The 17,771-nt window shown below is 43.3% G+C and overlaps 1 protein-coding gene across 2 annotated transcripts in view; it reads left to right on the top strand.

The window, feature by feature from the left end:
- The window catches only part of Epha4 (EPH receptor A4), a 143,012-nt gene that overhangs the window by 3,936 nt on the left and 121,305 nt on the right, over positions 1-17,771 (top strand). For both annotated transcript variants that reach the window (XM_052749973.1, XM_052749974.1), the window contains exon 3: positions 3,792-4,455. In XM_052749973.1, coding sequence (XP_052605933.1) covers positions 3,792-4,455 — 664 coding nt within the window. The remainder of the gene's footprint in view (positions 1-3,791; positions 4,456-17,771) is intronic.

Below are 17,771 nucleotides of genomic sequence, written 5' to 3'. Positions count from 1 at the left end.
AACCTCAAAAGTTTGAGTGTTTGGAATCTGGGTCCCTGTAAACTTGGGATGCTTGATTGTAACGTACAAGAGTGCATTCCTCCTCATCCGCAGCTAGGAAAGGTGTCGAACTCCCCAGGACCATCTCCAGCCTAAGACTCACTCGCTTCAGCAACCATATCCTCCCATCCCCCTGAGTAGCCAATCAATCAGTGATGGGAAGAAGTCTGACTGGGCCCAAACCGAAATAGCTTACATCCTTTAAAACTTAAGCAAGCCATCTGACCCTTACACGCATGATAGTTTAGGACTGAGTCGATTGATCAAACACAATGAGAAGCAAACATTGTGATGGCAGCACCCGGCATGGTGTTCCACACCCAACAGTTGAATAAAGAATTGCCAAACAAAGAACCAAAGGGATTCATAGATACTATTATATGATATGTGTTTCAAAACTGAGTGGGCAATTAAATAGTCATAAAAAAAAAAAAAAACAGAACCAAAGCAGGCCCTGTAACTCATCTGAAGTAAAATGGAGACTACCTTGCTTTCTTGTTTTTCTGTCTAAACCTGCCTGCTGTAGGCTTGGTCTTTGATAAAAAACTCCATTCTGTCTCCCAAACCATTTTTTTTTTTAAATAAGTCTAGGAGGGAGAATGATTGGCAGGCCTCTGGTAGTGTAGACAGGCTGCATTGGGTGCTGATTGCAGGCAATTGCCCTCATCCTTTGAGCGTGGAGAAAGGTACATACAGCTTTATCTCACTGCAGAGTCAGACTCAGTGTTAATCCCAGACTCTGGACTGGTCGTTGGTTCAGGGCTTCACCAGGAGTTTCACTCCCTGGGTCAGAGGGTCTGACAACTGCCAGCCAACCAAACTGAGGGTGGCAAGTCTGTGCTCCCTGAAAAGTTTAAGGAGCCTCCTTCCTCCTTCTCCCTGCCCCAAGCGTGTGGAGAGGATACAGCTAAGATCATTTGGAACCTAACTTGTCTCACTAAATATACACTTGGCTGATACAAAACGAAGAGGGACACATTTGAAAGTACAGTCTATACTCTGTCTGGTTTCTAGAAAGCTTTCTTTGCAGTTTAGTGTGCAGACTCCTTTTTTTCCTCTCTCCTCCGTAGAATTGCTGGAAGAGTACTTGCTCATGCATTTTAGACTCAAACTTCTTTGAAATGTTTTGAAGTCTCTTAAAAAACAAATCCTATGGCTTCCTGTACACAACCCAAAACTTTCTATGGACTTGAGTAGACAGTTTTTCCTCCATTATTATTATGAGCTGTGTAACATTTCAGCTATTATCATAAGAGGTCAGACATGAAATTTTACTAGCATATGTCAGAATTAGTCACTCTGCAGGAACAAGAGAGGGAAATAGTGAGAAAGAAAGGCAAAACATCGCGTGTTTTCTTTCATATGCAGAATGTAGGTTTAGTTGCATGTAAACACACACACACATATATATATATTTGTAACATGAAAGCAGATTGGGCATAAAAAGATCAGCAAGGGGGGCAGCAGGGGGTTGAAGAAGAGCAAGGCACAGTGGTACATATGTATAAAAATGTCATAATAAAACATTTTATTTTATACACTAACCAAAAAAATTAATTAAAAAGTCATTCAAAGACATAACTGCCATTGAGAAAACTGTCAAAATTTAAAGTCCAGTTAATCTGTAGATTTTTGTCCTTGAAATTCTCTTCAGGTTTAGAGGGAAAGTAACTTCTGAGGATCCATGAACTAACAATGGATGTCTTGGAAAAGTCTTTCCAAGCTGAGGGTAAAAACATGGGGCCTACTGGCTTGTTCAGGACTCCCTCCTTGTTGTAGGTAGAATGTTTTCCCATCTTGGTTGGAAACAGGAGAGCTGTCTAGTAATGGCATTTATTTACTTGTAACACATTACTTGAAAAGCAAAAGAAAGCGGACATGCCAATGCCCATCCCACCACCCCTCCAGTAACACGGATGGAGTCAGATGCCTCCCTGTCCCAGCGAGCAGTCAGGAAGATGAGGAGGATGGGAACAAGTGAAGACTGGCTCCTGCTGGCGTCATATAAGCAGGCACTCCTTTCTGACGGTGCCCATTTGTTTAAAGGGGTGTGCTGCTGAGTTCCTGATGCTGGTGGCTATGAAATAGGCCACTAAGGGAAGATCCATGACTGCCATGGGGCAGGGATCAGTGTCTTCAGTCAGACACTGCAGTGCGGGATAGATGTTCACCTGACCCAAATTACCCTATGGGGGCTCTAAGACTCCCTTTGCTTTCGTTTATATTAATGCATGGACTTTTCCAGTTCATATTTGTTCTGAAGTGAGAGATATACCGAGTAGGTATTTTTGGTGGGGAATCTAATTTAAATTTACATGAATTTCCCCCAAATAAATAAATTGTTGCTTATAGATTTAAAAAAAAAAAAAGAAAAGAAAAAGATCACCACAGAGCACTTACCCCCTCAGTTCCAACTTTCACAGTGAAAACAGGAAAGAGATAGAGAATTTTATGCATTATGATCCTTCATGAAGTAGCATTTCCATCCATTAATAGTTTTCAATGCAAGGATGGGAACCTGTTGGGAGATACATTAGGATTCTATGTGCCTTGTTAGATAGAGTGAATGTGCCATTGTGGAATACAAATTTTTCAAAACTCCCTTTTCCCTCTAATTATATTCCTGTTAGGTACTTAAGCTGATTTATGCCAGATCTATATCAATCCTGCATTATTTTAAATGTTAATGAAGAATTGGAGACTGTCTAGCAGTCTAGAAGGAGCCAGGGGTTAGGTGTAACCCAAATTGCCTCTCCCATTTTAGGATTAGCTCTTAAGACTACAGGACACGTGAGATTATCACTGTGTTCAAAGTGAATCTCAGAATGGCCAGTGCCCACCATTAGAATCTGTGTATTAGGAAGCAGAACGTGAAGGAAACAGCCCGGCCCCCCTGTGAATTTTCTTGCTCAAGCTTTCAGTCATAAATATCACTTACTATTTTCATTTTACTGCCTGTGACTAATTGGAAGCGAAGCACACACTCATTCATCCTTGTTTACTTGTGTGTGTCTGTATTTCAAAAATAAGAACATGTACACACTCTGTAACTCAATGCTGCCTCTCAAAGCTTTCCTATTCCTGCGATAGTGGATTTTGTGAAACCCAGCCAGGAAATGTACTGTCTTCTCAGGGTTGCTGAAACCAGGTGGGATTTCCCTTTTTCCCTTTAAAGACTAGACATGATGTTTAAAAAATAAAATAGTCACTTAAAAAAAAAAAAAAAGAGTATTAGAAAGCAGAGTCCTGACAGGAACACTAATTAACTGAGGACTGTCTTCTTTGGCAAGCTCAACGCTTCCTGCCCTGAATTTGCAGGGTTCTGTTTAGCCGCTGAAACAAACACACACACACAGGTTTATTTATTTCATTTATGAGTAAATGTGAACTGTTGCCACTTGAAGTGGTAGCTCTTGTGATAGATGAATTTGAGGTTGTTGGACCACCACAAGAATTGCTGAGAACAAACAGGCACTAAATCCACCCTGGCCTTTTAATTTCAGGCGGAAAAGTGAAACATTGTGTGTGTGTGTGTGGGGGGGGGGGGGGTGGGCTTGCAGTAAGGTGGGGGGCGGGATTTTCTCAACAAAATAGCAAGATAACTCACTAATACTGTTTTCTGGGGGACTGTTGCATGGTAATTTTCTTCACTATTGGAAGGGTGACTAATGTCCTCAGAGTGTGAAATAGATTTGATGAATCTCTGTCTGATGAAACTTTCTCATTGATATGTTTTCTTTGGGTCTTTGCAGTGGGAGGAAGTGAGCATTATGGATGAAAAAAACACACCGATCCGAACCTACCAGGTGTGCAACGTGATGGAAGCCAGTCAGAACAACTGGCTGCGAACTGACTGGATCACCCGAGAAGGGGCGCAGAGGGTGTATATTGAGATTAAGTTCACTCTGAGAGACTGCAACAGTCTTCCGGGCGTCATGGGGACTTGCAAGGAGACGTTTAACCTGTACTACTATGAATCGGACAACGACAAGGAGCGCTTCATCAGAGAGAGCCAGTTTGGCAAGATCGACACCATCGCGGCTGATGAGAGCTTCACGCAGGTGGACATTGGTGACAGAATCATGAAACTCAACACTGAGATCCGGGATGTAGGGCCCCTGAGCAAGAAGGGCTTTTACCTGGCCTTTCAGGATGTGGGTGCTTGCATCGCCCTGGTGTCTGTCCGTGTGTTCTACAAGAAGTGTCCCCTCACTGTTCGAAATCTAGCCCAGTTTCCTGACACCATCACGGGGGCCGATACCTCTTCGCTGGTGGAAGTTCGAGGCTCTTGTGTCAACAACTCCGAAGAGAAGGATGTGCCAAAAATGTACTGTGGGGCAGATGGCGAATGGCTGGTACCCATTGGCAACTGCCTATGCAATGCTGGGCATGAGGAGCAGAATGGTGAATGCCAAGGTAAGAACAGCCATACTGTACTTTTCATTAGGGCTTGGTGCACGTAATTAAATCAGAGATGAGACTGAATGGAGTAAAGCCAGTAATTAGCAGCCCCCGTGGGATGTGCTGGGACAGAGGGATCTAATGAGTAAGTGCTACAGCTCCAGGTGGCGAGGCTAAGACATTTCTAATAGTGAGAAAACAAACGATGCTGCTGTAATCAGCAGAAGGCCAGGCACATTTGCTAACAGGCACTTAGATCCCAGCCGGCTTGATGCCCCTTCTGAAATGTAAATGAACAAGCTGAAGAGCTGGGCTTGATGGAGCCTGGCTTGAAGAGGGCAGACATTTTTTTTTTTTTTTTGAGCCTCAGTTTGCTGACTTGGAAAAAGTGGCAGACTGTGTATGAACATGAAGGAGTTAAGTGTGAAGTGTATGTACATTGACTCACCCAATACCGGTGCCCTCCCACTGGATACGATGATGCCTGTATAGAGAGTCCTTTCATTTCTTCCGGCCTCATGGACCAGTGGAGAAGTGGTCCAACAGAGTAACAACGTAGGAGATGCTTCAAGTGCCTCTGTTCTACCTAACACCCCTTGAAGGGTTTCTAAGCAAAATTAATCTTGACAAAAGACCTCTTCATTTCTTTTAGGAGATCCTAATACAGTTAGAAAGAGTCTCTTTATTTGATCTGTAGTCAGAGGCAATAGCAGTAAATTGCAATCCATTTTGGTTATTGGGTTTTTGAAAAAGGATATTTTTATTGTGATAATTATTATTCATGTTAGTAAGGTAAGTCTCACCCAAGTTCAGAGTCAGCATTCCCTTCTTGACTTGCTCTGTCTGTCAGAGCAGAGAGTCTGGCTTCTTAGCAACTTCGCATTGAGTCAAGGATGACAGGAGCCCACATTTATAGATAGGGCTTGCTTATACCCTGTGTGGATTAAGGTACCAAAACAAGCCAGTCATTCCAAGTCTCCTGTCTTGGTTGGCATTAGCTGTTAATGCTCATTCATAGTCTGCTGCTGCCCACTCCGTTATGGCCATTGCTAAACAGTGGCCAGTGTCGCCATGTCTCCATGTCTCCAGGTTGCGACTACGGGGCAGATGGGATGAGTCTTTTCTATCAGTCCTTGCCTCGGGTTCATCCGATTTGGTGATTAAAGAGCCCGAAGTAAATGACTGCCAAACAATTTGTCTGGCATCTCAAGCATCCTAATGACAGGGTGGGATCAAGTGTAAGACTTGCTAGACCGGGAGTCTGTGGTCATCACCTCAAGAAAAGGACATTGTTGGTCATGCCAGTGTCATCATCATCGGGTTCTGTGTTTCCCTTTCAGAGTTTTTATACCTTCGCCAGGGGCCTTCACTGATTTGCTGTAGTTTTTCTCTAGGAGTGGCTGTCTATGAATGTCCTTTTATTTCATTGCCAATAAAACAAGATAAAGATGGATTAACTTCTTTTCCAAGCTTAAGTGTTGTTAACTTGAAAATTTTGCAAATTCCAGTGGGAAGTTTTCTGTAAAGATGAATTCCATGCTGTTTGGTTGGCTTTTGACTTGGGAACTACTTGATCAGCTGGACTGAGTAGAAACTCTGAAGTATGTGCTGGCGTTATTTGCATGAGAAAAGGAGAGTGTGCCTTATTACTGGTGAAGGAACGACAGCCATAAACAGACAGTCAAGTGCACAGGACAGTTGACACACTGTGGCTTTCTAGATAAGATGCTTCTGCCCTTTGGATTTTTGTAAAATGGGACTTGCACATCTTCCAGAGATCCGTGTGTTTTCCTCTTGCATTTCCTACTAACACGCTCACTCTGCTGGCCTTATCTCATCTCGTTCTGCCTGATGCTGTTGATCTTTGGTTGTTATAGGTCCTGCTAACTCATACATTGCTTTACCTGCAAATCCTTGGCATCTTTACAACCCAAATTAGGGGAGGAAAGAGAAAAGGATGGGGGATGAAGTGAATGGAAAGATAATTGAACACTATCATGATTTGCTTTATGGAACTGGTGGCTTCATCATGTGATTCCTGGAAGGGGAGGAGCTGGTCTCTGCTGGCCCTGTCCATTTCTGAGCAAACTGTCTTCAAAGGCAGTTTTAAAATTAACAAAAGGGGCTGGTTGTTTGTTTGTTTGTTTGTTTTGGAGTGTGTGTGTGTGTGTGTGTGTGTGTGTGTGTGTGTGTGTGTGTGGTGTGACGTGACGAAGGCCAGAGAAGGACTTACTGTCTCTGCCTGTCTCTTGAGACAGTCTTGAGGAACCGGAAGCTAGTCTGGCAGCCAGCCAATCCTAGAGATCCTCCTGTCTCCACCCATAGTAGAGCTAGGGTAACAGTTCTGTGCCCGCTACACCTAGCTGTCGTCTGTGGATGCTAAGGATATCTCAATAGCCCCTGTTTGGGCTCTTTTGAGAACAGGGATGCATGAGTTTTTCCTTTTTTTTTTTTTTTTTTTTTTGAGGCAAATCACATGGCTTCAGATTTACTCTGTAACTGAGAATAGCATTGAACTCAGATCCTCCTGCCTCCACTAACTACCCAAATGTTAGACTTACATGAGTACAGCACCACCCTCTGCAGTTGAGTCATTTTTGAGAACTTAGCGTTTTCATACAAGCTGGGGAGGGGGCTGTGTGTTAAATTTGATTTTTTTTTTTTCTCACTAAGCGGATACCTCTCCCAAGGAGACACTTCAAGCACAAAACTCAGTCATTTTTTTTTTCATTTCTGCCAAGCAAGAGTCTCTGGTAAACTTAGGAACGAAGGAAAAAGTCGCACAACAGGGCATTTCTGAAATTCCAAACGTGAGTGAGAGCTTTAAAGTCTGGCTCAACACTGTAAAACTCCCAGGAGTAAGGAAACAGTTGACATTGATTGACAACCTTACTGGACCCACAGCATCCCTAGATAGGGCAGACAGGTGTGGTGACTCCGGAAGTTCTCTCAGTTGAATGGCTGGCGGTGTGACCTTGGGCATATTTCCTGAGCCCTCTAAACCTTGGTATGTTCATCTATAAAAACAGAATGATTAGGGATTATGCTTAACTCACAAATTTGCCAAAGGGTTCCATGCAGTAAAAGTCTCCTCCCAGATCATAAACACTAAAGTGATGCTCCTGTTAATCTCTGTCACTTGCTCCTCCCAAGGTCATCGCTTTTGACTTGGAACTTGGGTTAGAATGAAGATCTGTCTGTCTCTTAGCCACTACCCGCAGTCGAAGCTAAGCATGGGAGGCACCTTATACCCTCAATGACACTCCCTTTTCACAGCTCATACTGAAAATCATATTTGAGGAGTGTCTCTCGCCTCTTCCCCACCCCTCCACCCCCGCTTCTCCCCCCTCTATCTCTATAGCAAAGAACTTTTCTTTGAATGAAAGACTAGCGATTTGGGGGAGGGGCAAGAAGGGGAATGTAAAGAGAGCTTAAGGAGAAGCATAAAGGAGACCCAGCCAGCTCTTCACAACTGTGGCAGCAGGGTCCTCCTCATTGTCTTTTCAATGGGTCCACTGCAGCAGGACAAATAGAGGGACAGGTGAAAGGTCACCTACTTCCTCATCCATCTTCCTTGGGGTCGGAGAAGTCAGAGCTAAGATTGATTAAGATTTTAAATGTTTGACAAAGGCTCCTTGGGTGAAAATGGCCAGGGCGGGTGGGGACCTGGGGTGTACTGTTGTCTTGAGTCTAACCCTGGTCATCCTCTGGAGTCCTCAAGGGACCTTGGTGACAGTGTTACACTTCCTCTTGCGGTTCTCGGAGCCAGCAGTACATGCTGATGGAAGAGGGATGCAGGCTGCCTGGAAGGTGTCGAGAGGCCTGGGAGATGCTAGGCTGGCTGACTGAAGAAGCTCTGGACTAGCACATTCTAAAACGATTTTGTTCAGTTTCACTAGGACAGTGAAGAATGTCAGCCACTTGCCTATCCTCAAGGAGTGAATGTGTATATATATATATACCAGTCAGCCTAGGCTGAGGGATTAGTTTCCCAGGGTCAGATCGGCAAAGAAAAGTCAAACTATGATATGGTCTTTCTGTCTGGGGAGCAGAGACATGTACCCAAGTGCCTGATGTTTAGGGCAAAGTTCCCCTTAGCTCAGAAAACTGAGCAGAGCGAAAGACTTAATTTTTTTTTTTTTTCCAAAATCCTAATTGAAAAACTGAAAATGAGAAGAGAGCCCCAGATCTCCTCTTTGGGAAGGACTAATAAACAATGTTCTCAGAAAGTACATAGAAAAAGAATATTAGTAAAAAACGAAAGATTCTTTAAAAGGCCACGAATCATAACAGTGACAGTTAAGTCAGGATGGAACTAGGCAGGAATGGACAATCGGTTGTTTTACTGGTCTGGGGCTTATAGCTCATAGAGCAATTGTGCAGGGTGAGGGGAGACCCTGGGTTCCAACCCCAGCAATAAAAGCAAACTAATGCTAACAAACCAGTATGCAAACTAATCTGCATAACAACTATAAACCGATGTGTTGTCTAGGACCTATATTATATCATATCACATCTGTGTTCGTGTTGGCAAAAGGTCTCGTCCATTGTTGAACTCTTTCAAGAATGAACGGTATAGAAAAGACATGGCGGCTATGAAATTGAAATATTATAAATGTATCCTCCGCAAAGGAGAGCTGTATCAAAAAAGAGAGATGACTGTGTCGGCCTGAGATGTGATAGGACTGTCATAGAAAGAAGCAGTGGAACAGAAGGGTTTCACATATAGTTCAGAGAACCACCCTTCCTTACCCTTTCATTTTTGAAATTTTTCTTTTACCTTTGAATCGTGTCTTTAAGAATCAATCGCTTGGCTCACGGAGCTGCTTTTATCTGCAGCTTTGAAGCGTGTCTGTGATCAGTCACAGACCTAATTCTTTATCTCAGAGGAGCAAGGTTTAATTATTGTCCTTTTTCTTCGATACTCTAAAAGAAATGTTTTTTCCCCTTCTTTGTGTGGCCAGGTTTCTTTTGTGAGCAGGGGATCTTGGCGCTGGTCTCTTATTTGGGGTTCAGCAAAGCGTCCCCTGGGAATTATCTCAGTCAGGGATTTTTGAAATACGTTATTTGAGAGTTGATGACTTATTTTATTCTAACTGAGCTTCCTTGGACCTCTCAAAAGTGAATTAAGACGTCATTATTTTTATTAATACTTGAGCTGTGCGGAAAAAGGGCTGATTAAATGCTTTGGTGGTTGCCAGCGTGCAGAGCAAAGGGGGCCTTGGTAGCAACGCTTGACCTTCACGTCATTGAACCTCACCACTTATTTTTTTTTTTTCCCCTCTTTTGCTTTTAGTTGGTGAATTTCATATTACCAAAGAATTGCACGCTTGTCAGAAAAATTCCCAGTGCAGGGTTGTGCAAAGTAAAAAGGCAAAGGCTTTCACCCTCACACACACACACACACACACACAGAGCGGCACTCAGGTTTCAAACTCACTCCAGCTCTGTGAATTACCATTCTTCACAATTTGACGGGTCCCTTTATTTATGCATTTAAAGAAACAGCAGCCATCCATTTAACTGTCCTTGTTTATTATAAAATGTGACTATTGTAAATACCATTCCATATTAGGAGTGTAACTTTCTTCCATTATGGAAGCTTTAAAGAAGATATTCATACGATAATCTCTCAGATACTATTTTATGAGACCAGGTCTCACTGTGTGGCTAGTCCTGGCTGGCTTGGGACTCTATGTAGACCAGGTTAGCCACAAACTCATAAAGAACTGTGTGCCTCTGCCTTCTGAATAAGGTTTGTTTGTTTGTTTGTTTGTTTGTTGTTTTGAGACAAGGTTTCTCTGTGTAGTTTTGGTACCTGTCCTGGATCTCGCTCTGTAGCCCAGGCTGGCCTCAAACTCACAGAGATCTGCCTGGCTCTGCCTCATGAGTGCTGGGATCAAAGGCGTGCGCCACCACGACCCGGCCTGAATACTAGTTGTAAATACTTGGGCCACCATGCCAGGCTAATATTTTATGTTGACACTTTAACTTGTAAGTTATTTTTGCAATTTCTGTTTAGAAACAGTTGTGAACCATGTTTTGTTAGTTTCCTGGTTTCATCTTGAGCAAATAAATTTATTAAAACTCTTTGAGAGGTTGTAAATGAATGAGTGGGGGTTAGTTTAGTCTATCCAAGTACTGCCATGGTGACAACTGATGGAGCACGCGACATCTCATTAAATGTTCATTGAATGGATGAATAAGTAAACAAATGAGTAAGGAATTCTGGCCTGTGTCTTATGAAATATTTATCTGGGAGAATTACGTTTCAAGGAGTCATCAGGCTATGTCAAAGTCTTGCCATGTGGGTGAATACATCAATAAGTTCCTGCTTTCTGTGTTCTTACTTCAGTTATGCCCTCTTTTTTTTTTTTTTTTTAAAAAAGAGAGACAAATTTTTCATTTGCTTACATTTGAAGTTATCTTTGATGCCATGCATGAGATTCTTTGCCTTAACCACTACACAACTACCACCAACCACTTAACAAGATATGCAATTATGGATACTAACTCAACTTCCCTAACCTCAAGGTCATATGTATACATTGCTGATACTCAGATATATGCCATTTAGTGTGAGCATTATGTATGTAGGGCTTAGATCCAGTCATCACATGGAAATACTTCTAAAAAACACTTCATTAATTTTATTCGTGTGTGTGTGTGTGTGTGTGTGTGTGTGTGTGTGTGTGTGTGTGTGTGTGTTTGTATGTGTGTGTGTACAGGCACTATGTGTACAGGTGCCCAAGGAAGCCAGAAGATTACATTGAACCCCTTAGAGCTGGAGTTACAGGTGGCCATGAGCTATTCCTCACGGGTGCAGGGAACTGATCTGTCCCCGGAGGAGCAGCAAGTGCTTTTAACTGCTAGGTTTCTGTCTAGTTCCAATGTGTAGAAACCTTTACTTTTATTTTTTCTATCCCAGGCCTATCGGATATAGTGTGCTTGGTCAGTTTCTGCCCAACAATAGCATTCCTGCTAGATCTCAGCAGAGAGATTTGTTTGTTTGTTTTGAAAGCTTAGACTAATGGCATGTGTCTTAGTTAGGCTGCTATTGCTGTGACAAAACACCATGACCAAAGCAACCTGAGGAGGAAAGAGTAGTTTATTCAGCTTAGACTTCCACTTTGCTGTTCATCAGGAAGTCAGGACAGGAACTTAAGCAGGGCAGGAACCTGGAGGCAGGAGCTGATGCAGAGGTCATGAAGGATGCTGCTTACTTCCTTGCTCCCATGGCTTTGCTCAGCCTGCTTTTTATAGAACCCAGGACCACCAGTCCAAGGATGGCACCACCCACAACGGGCTGGGCCCTCTCCAATGGATCACTGATTAAGAAAATACCTTACAGCTGGATCTTAATGGAGTTTTTCCTCAACTGAGGTCCCCTCCTCTGATGACTCTAGCTGGGTCAAGTGACATAAAAGTAGGCAGCACAATGGAGTAGTAACAATGGCTTTTGAAAATTTTTATGTATATGAATTGTTTCGTGTGTGTATGTATGTGCATCGTGAGAACACTTGGCGAGTGAGGAGAGGATGGAAGAGGGTGTTGGACCTTTCAAACTTAAGTTATAGACAGTTGTGAGTCATTTGGGTGGGTGTTAGGAATTGAACTTGGATCCTCTGGAAGACTAATTGGTGCTCCTACCCCAGCCATCTCTCTAACTCCAGACCTACATGGGTCATCCCCTCTATTTTTCAAAGTCACTATTCTAGGGCAATGATTTTGAAATGTGATCCAGATGGACTCCTGTAAGACCCTTTCAGGTGGCCTACAAAGTCAAAACTTTTATTCTAGGACATTGTTTGCCCTGCCGCCCCACCCTCTCAGAAGTGCAGTGGAGTTTTCCAGAAGCTGTCTGACATGATATCTCATTGAATTAACTACAGAGCCAAATATAAGAATCCAGGTGTCCAGTAACGCCAGGCATTTAAAGAGATACAAAAGAGAAATACCGATTAGGAAATACATGTCCCTTTTCTCGGTAATCTTTTTCTTTGAGACACACAGATCTTTGGTTTTGTTTTCATTAAAATACCTTATTTGTGTTAACCTGAAGTGAGCTTATTGCTTTGTTTTTTCCTTCTGAGACAGGCAGGGTCTCACCATGCAGCCTGGGCTGTCCTTGAACTCACGAAGCTCACCTTAAACTTGTGAGCCTTCTTCCTCGGCCTCCTGAGTGCTGAGATTGTAGGCATGCACCACCGAGCCCCACTTGTTATTTTTCAGTGATAAAAATAATGACAAAATACCGGGGCTCTGAGAAGGCACTTGCTGCCAAGCCTGATAAACCTGAGTTCAATTCCCAAAACACACAGGGTGGAAGGAGAGAACTGACTCCCCCAAAATTGTCCTCTGAACCCCACAAGGCATGACCACCCCTGTGTACATATAAATAAACAAAGTGAATTGAAAATATGCTTTACAAACTTCTGTTTGCATTTTCTAAAGGTGGAAACAGGCAGCTGTAACTCATCAATTGAAGTGCCTTGGCATCCTAGATGGCTTTTAAGAGTAGAGAGGGTTTCAAGGCCAGGAAGTTGGAGAGCCAATGCAAGAGTTCATCAGCCCTTTATAGTTTGGACAGTCAGACCACCTGGAGTGCCCTTCCATTTCCTGGTGGGCTATTGAGGCACGTTCCTAATTAAAATGGAGTTGGGAAGGTCTGGGGGGGGGGGGGAATCTTTCCCCTAATCTGGAAGATTCTGATAGTTTGGGGGAGCGGCATTTCAATCAACCTGATATTTGCTTCCGTAAAATTAGGCAGTAATTTATAGCTGTTGGCTTCTTAAAAACTGGTTGTCTGTGTCCAATAACATGGCTCAGTGTTCTCTTTAGATTGACAGTGAGAGGGAATGATTGAAGACCCAGAGAGACCAGATCTTTTTCTCTTGGACTTTAAAAACCCCTCTCCTCCTATTCTTTTGACAGCAGGTACCTCTGAGCTGAATGGGGAAGGGAAGCAGGTGAGGTCATTTGGTTCCATGGTCTACAGGGTAATTAATAGGCCCATAACTAAATGGACATCCTATGAATATTCAGGGTCTATTTTGCCTTCCTGGGAAACAGGCATGTTGGAATGGCTTTCACCTCCCCTTGGAGACACCCAGCATTTTCGGGGTGAATGTGGGTCGTCAGCTGTCTGCCGGGCCTTGCCTTTCCAGGCAGCAAATTCTCCATTTGCATATTCTGTATGCGCCTTCATGCAAAACAGCACACCCATTTCCCCCTTTCACAAAGGCAGCTAGGGCTTCCCTTTGGAAACTCCAGCCAGAATCCCCGTCTGTTTATGCAGAACCCAATGAGTTAGACACCATGCAAATTAATTCGGCTTCCATTTGATTTGAATGGTTCCAGAGATTCGGGGTTGGAGGCCAGAGTGGACTGTTTGCACTGGGCACTTTTTGTAAAAGCCCCCAGCCCGACTGGTTGTCAACTCTCCAGCTCCCCCTGCCCCCATGCCAAACAACCCAAGCCCCTGCTGCTCATTTCATTTTGACCTTTGGAAAAGGACCCCTGGCTCTGGTGAATCCTTAGACGTGTCTGCAGAGTGACAGCTCTTGTAGGAATCTTGCTGTTCTCTCTGAGGTGGGAGGAGATGGCGTTATTCAGATTATTCGAGGAATGTTTAGAAGGGTTCCGACAAAGAGCTTCAAAACCTTCGGAAGGAAAAGATAAAACTTCTTTGCAAGAGTCCTCAGGTCCCAGGAAGTTCCAAAAATAAGTCTTAGGTCACTCACGGATGGGCTCGTTCAGCAAACAGTTATTCAAAGTGTCTGAGGGACAGGACACCCACAGTTCTTTCATCTGCAGTTAGCATTTCTGTATCTATGAATGAACACACCAGTCCTCATGTCTAGAAACATTTCAATTCACTTATTTCCCTGAAACCATTCCTTGGCAAAAGTGTATCCACCGTACCGTATATTCTATGCACTGCGAGGTGAACAGTGCCTTTGCATCGCACTCCCCTCTATTTTCCCCCAGATTTTCAAATGGGCCCAAGTTTTACCTTATTCCTTCTAAAACAGGGGCACAAGCCAACTGCCTGTTTTACTCAGTGATCTTCCTACACGTTTTTTTATACACTAGAAGAGGATTTTTGCATGAAGTGGTGTCTCAAGTTCAATTAGTCTTGAGTTCAGTTAATTTCACAGGGTGGGAAACCCGGCCCAGACATACTTGGCAGCTTCAGAAAATAAGATCTAAATACGGAGAAGAGCTTAGGGTTGCTCCTCCGTGGTCTGACAGAGTTTGATGATGCGGTGCAAAGTCCATTTGGGACGGATTATTAGGATTAAAGTGCAGCAGAATGCTATGCACTTGGTGCGTTCTCTGGTGTCATGATTGGTTGAGAAAGTTCAGCTGCTGGTCTGGCTCCAAGCATGGATTTAAACAGACCCGCCTTTCTCAAAGGTGATCTTCCTAACCTCCATAATAAGTTACAGAGCTCAAACTGTTCAAGATCCTTAAAATACCAGTTGAAGCCAGTTGATTGATTAAGATCATTTCCCGCACAAGTGCAGATATTTCCCACACCAGTACAAAGCCATGGTACAGTTTCCTAATTACCCTGATAATCCTGTTTGCTTGTATTTTTTAAACTATGAAGTGCTGGGTAATTATTCAATTCTTAATAGAAGGCAAATGGCAATGTAAACAATAATTAGGATGTTAGACAGACTAATGCGCTTCAAAGCAAATTGGATTTTTTTTTCATAGTGTTCAGCATGAAGTCCCATAAAACTAACAATTTAGAATCAAGACAAAAAAGGTTCCGTTTTGTTCATATTTTATGGCGGTATCTCTTCATGGCTTGTTTCTGTGAATAGCAGTTTGCCCCAATGACGCTGGCTGTGCCCAAGCCAACTTCACAATTGCTTCCCTGCTGTTTCACATTTGGCTACTTTTGCCCAGGGCTCCAGCTTGGGCCTTTGTCTGCCTGGGATCCAAGGGTCAGAGGTTAACAGAATACTGATTTTCTCCCATAATACCATAGCAGGTAAATTTGGCCCAGCCTCATGATTAAGGAAGACCCGGCCAGCTAGGATTGCAGTTCTCTAAAGCTTTTGTCCCTATGAGCATCTGTGATTTAAGATGCCCAGTTTCCCACTGGCTTCCACAGCAGACTCCTACATTCTCTCATGTGACTTCATCCTTTAAATCCCATTCACAACTGACAAAACCCCCAAGACACATGACCTGAAAACTCCCAGCAGAAAGTTACTGTTTCTGAAGAATTAATTTTTTACAAATGTAATACTGTACTTTATAGTCTTTAGAGATTCAGTTATGTGTTGTGGTCTTATCTGTACTGGGTTTCAGTGGTCATGCATTTAACCAAGGCAGTAAACAAATATCTTAATAATTCTATAACCCCTCTTTTTTCTCTCTCTCTCTTTCCCTCTTTCTCTTTCTTTCTCTCTTTCTCTCTTTCTTTCCTTCCTTCCTTCCTTCCTTTCTTTCTTTCTTTCTTTCTTTCTTCCTTTGTCTAACCTTCTCCATGTGTGACCAGTTACAGGTGCACTTAAAGAAATAAACAGTTGATTTTATTTTGTTTTCTATCTCCCTCCTCTAAGGAGATACTCAAACAATTTATCACTATCAATGTTACTAATGTTTTACACTGACAGAATCTTATCCGCCCTAATTTTTCTCCCCACCATTAAGGAAACTCACTAGGTTACTTCCTCTTTGGTTCTGATGCTTAGTTGAAAATGTTACAAACTTCCTCCTTTTCTGATGTTGTTACCATCCTTTCTCCCCACCCCCCAGCCAGCCCCCACCCATCGTTCTAAGGCTTTGCCTTTTTTCTTTGGCCAACCCGGTTCACCACACAGCACTGTGAACTTGATACTTGGATTCATTTGTTTTCAGTTTGAGTGTTTGAAAAAGACATCTCCAGTTTGAAAAACAGTTTCCTTTTGAAGTGTCCACCCTGGCAGTGACTGAAGCCGCCTCGGGCAAATTAGCATGTTAAAAGAATGGATCAATAAGGTCTCTGGCTCCTCCACCCTTCTCGCTGCTCTTCCAAGGGAGAAGAGTTTGGAGAACCCTAGGAGGCCCTTGACAGATGTGCCAAGAGGACCGGCGATAGCCAAGTGGGGGGTGGGGTGGGGGAGCATTGACAGCTTGATCTAGTGCCCAGCCCGCGTCTGCGCAGGCCATTTGAAAATGGATGCAAGAGGAATTGACAGGTTCAGAAAGCTCTTGCAGTTTATGTAATTATGGAGAGGATTAGAAGAAAAGTGTTGGGCGAGAGAAGGGATCAATAGCTGATGCTGGCTGTCTAAGCTCAACCTTCATCACTCCATTTTGTTACATTTCAGCTGGGCTTTGAGAAGAAGATTTTACACCTTTGTTTTCCTTAAGGGGTGTGTGAGCCTGTGCATTAAAATTCTAGATAAGAAAAAAAAAATGGAGATAGCCCAGCAGCCCCTGGGTTTGGAGAGCAGGTGGGAAGGTAGTTTTTTTTTGTTTTTTTTTTTTTGGTTTTTCGAGACAGGGTTTCTCTGTGTAGCTTTGCGCCTCTCCTGGAACTCACTTGGTAGCCCAGACTGGCCTCGAACTCACAGAGATCCGCCTGGCTCTGCCTCCCGAGTGCTGGGATTAAAGGCGTGCGCCACCACCGCCCGGCCAGGGAAGGTAGTTTTAACACAACCGTCTTTTTACAATTCGGAGGCTCTGATTAACCACGGAGAGGAGTTGAGAGTTCACTGCTCTGTGTTCTTTCACAAGGTGCCAGCAAAGGAGCCAGCTAAGAGTAATTCTGATTAACTCTAACCCAGTGGTTCTCAACCTCCCTAATGCTGCCACCCTTCAAGACAGTTTGTCTTGTGTTTACTCCCAACCAGAAAATTATTCCATTGCTACTTCATAACTGTAATTTTGCTACTGCTGTGAATCCTAATGTTGATATCTGACATGCAAGGTGTCTGATATTCAAGCCCCGAAAGGGTCAAGACTCATTTTGATAAAACTCTGCTGCTACAATGACTTTGGTAGTTTTTAAGTGGTTGCCCTATATGGCGAGCTTCATGCCCCTGGACTTTGGCATTTGGATGAAAACTACTTTGTAAAAAGTGTAAAAAGTGGGCCTGGAGAGATGGCTCAGCAGTTAAGACCACTGACTGCTCTTCCAGAAGACCCGGGTTCAATTCCCAGCACCCACATGACAGTTCACAACTGTCTAATTCCAGTTCCAAGAAATCCGACATCCATGGCAAAACACCTACACACATAAAAATAAAAAATAAATTTAAGAAAAGTGTAAAAAGTTTGTCAGAGATCTTGGCTTTCCTGCCTTCTGGAGAGACAAAGGTCATATT

The sequence above is a fragment of the Peromyscus californicus genome, unplaced genomic scaffold (assembly GCF_007827085.1).
Source record: "Peromyscus californicus insignis strain IS unplaced genomic scaffold, ASM782708v3 Scaffold_21__1_contigs__length_65335640, whole genome shotgun sequence".
NCBI classification, from domain to species: Eukaryota; Metazoa; Chordata; class Mammalia; order Rodentia; family Cricetidae; genus Peromyscus; species Peromyscus californicus.
Note: the sequence above shows the minus strand (reverse complement) of the source record. Positions and strands in the feature narration are given on the sequence as shown.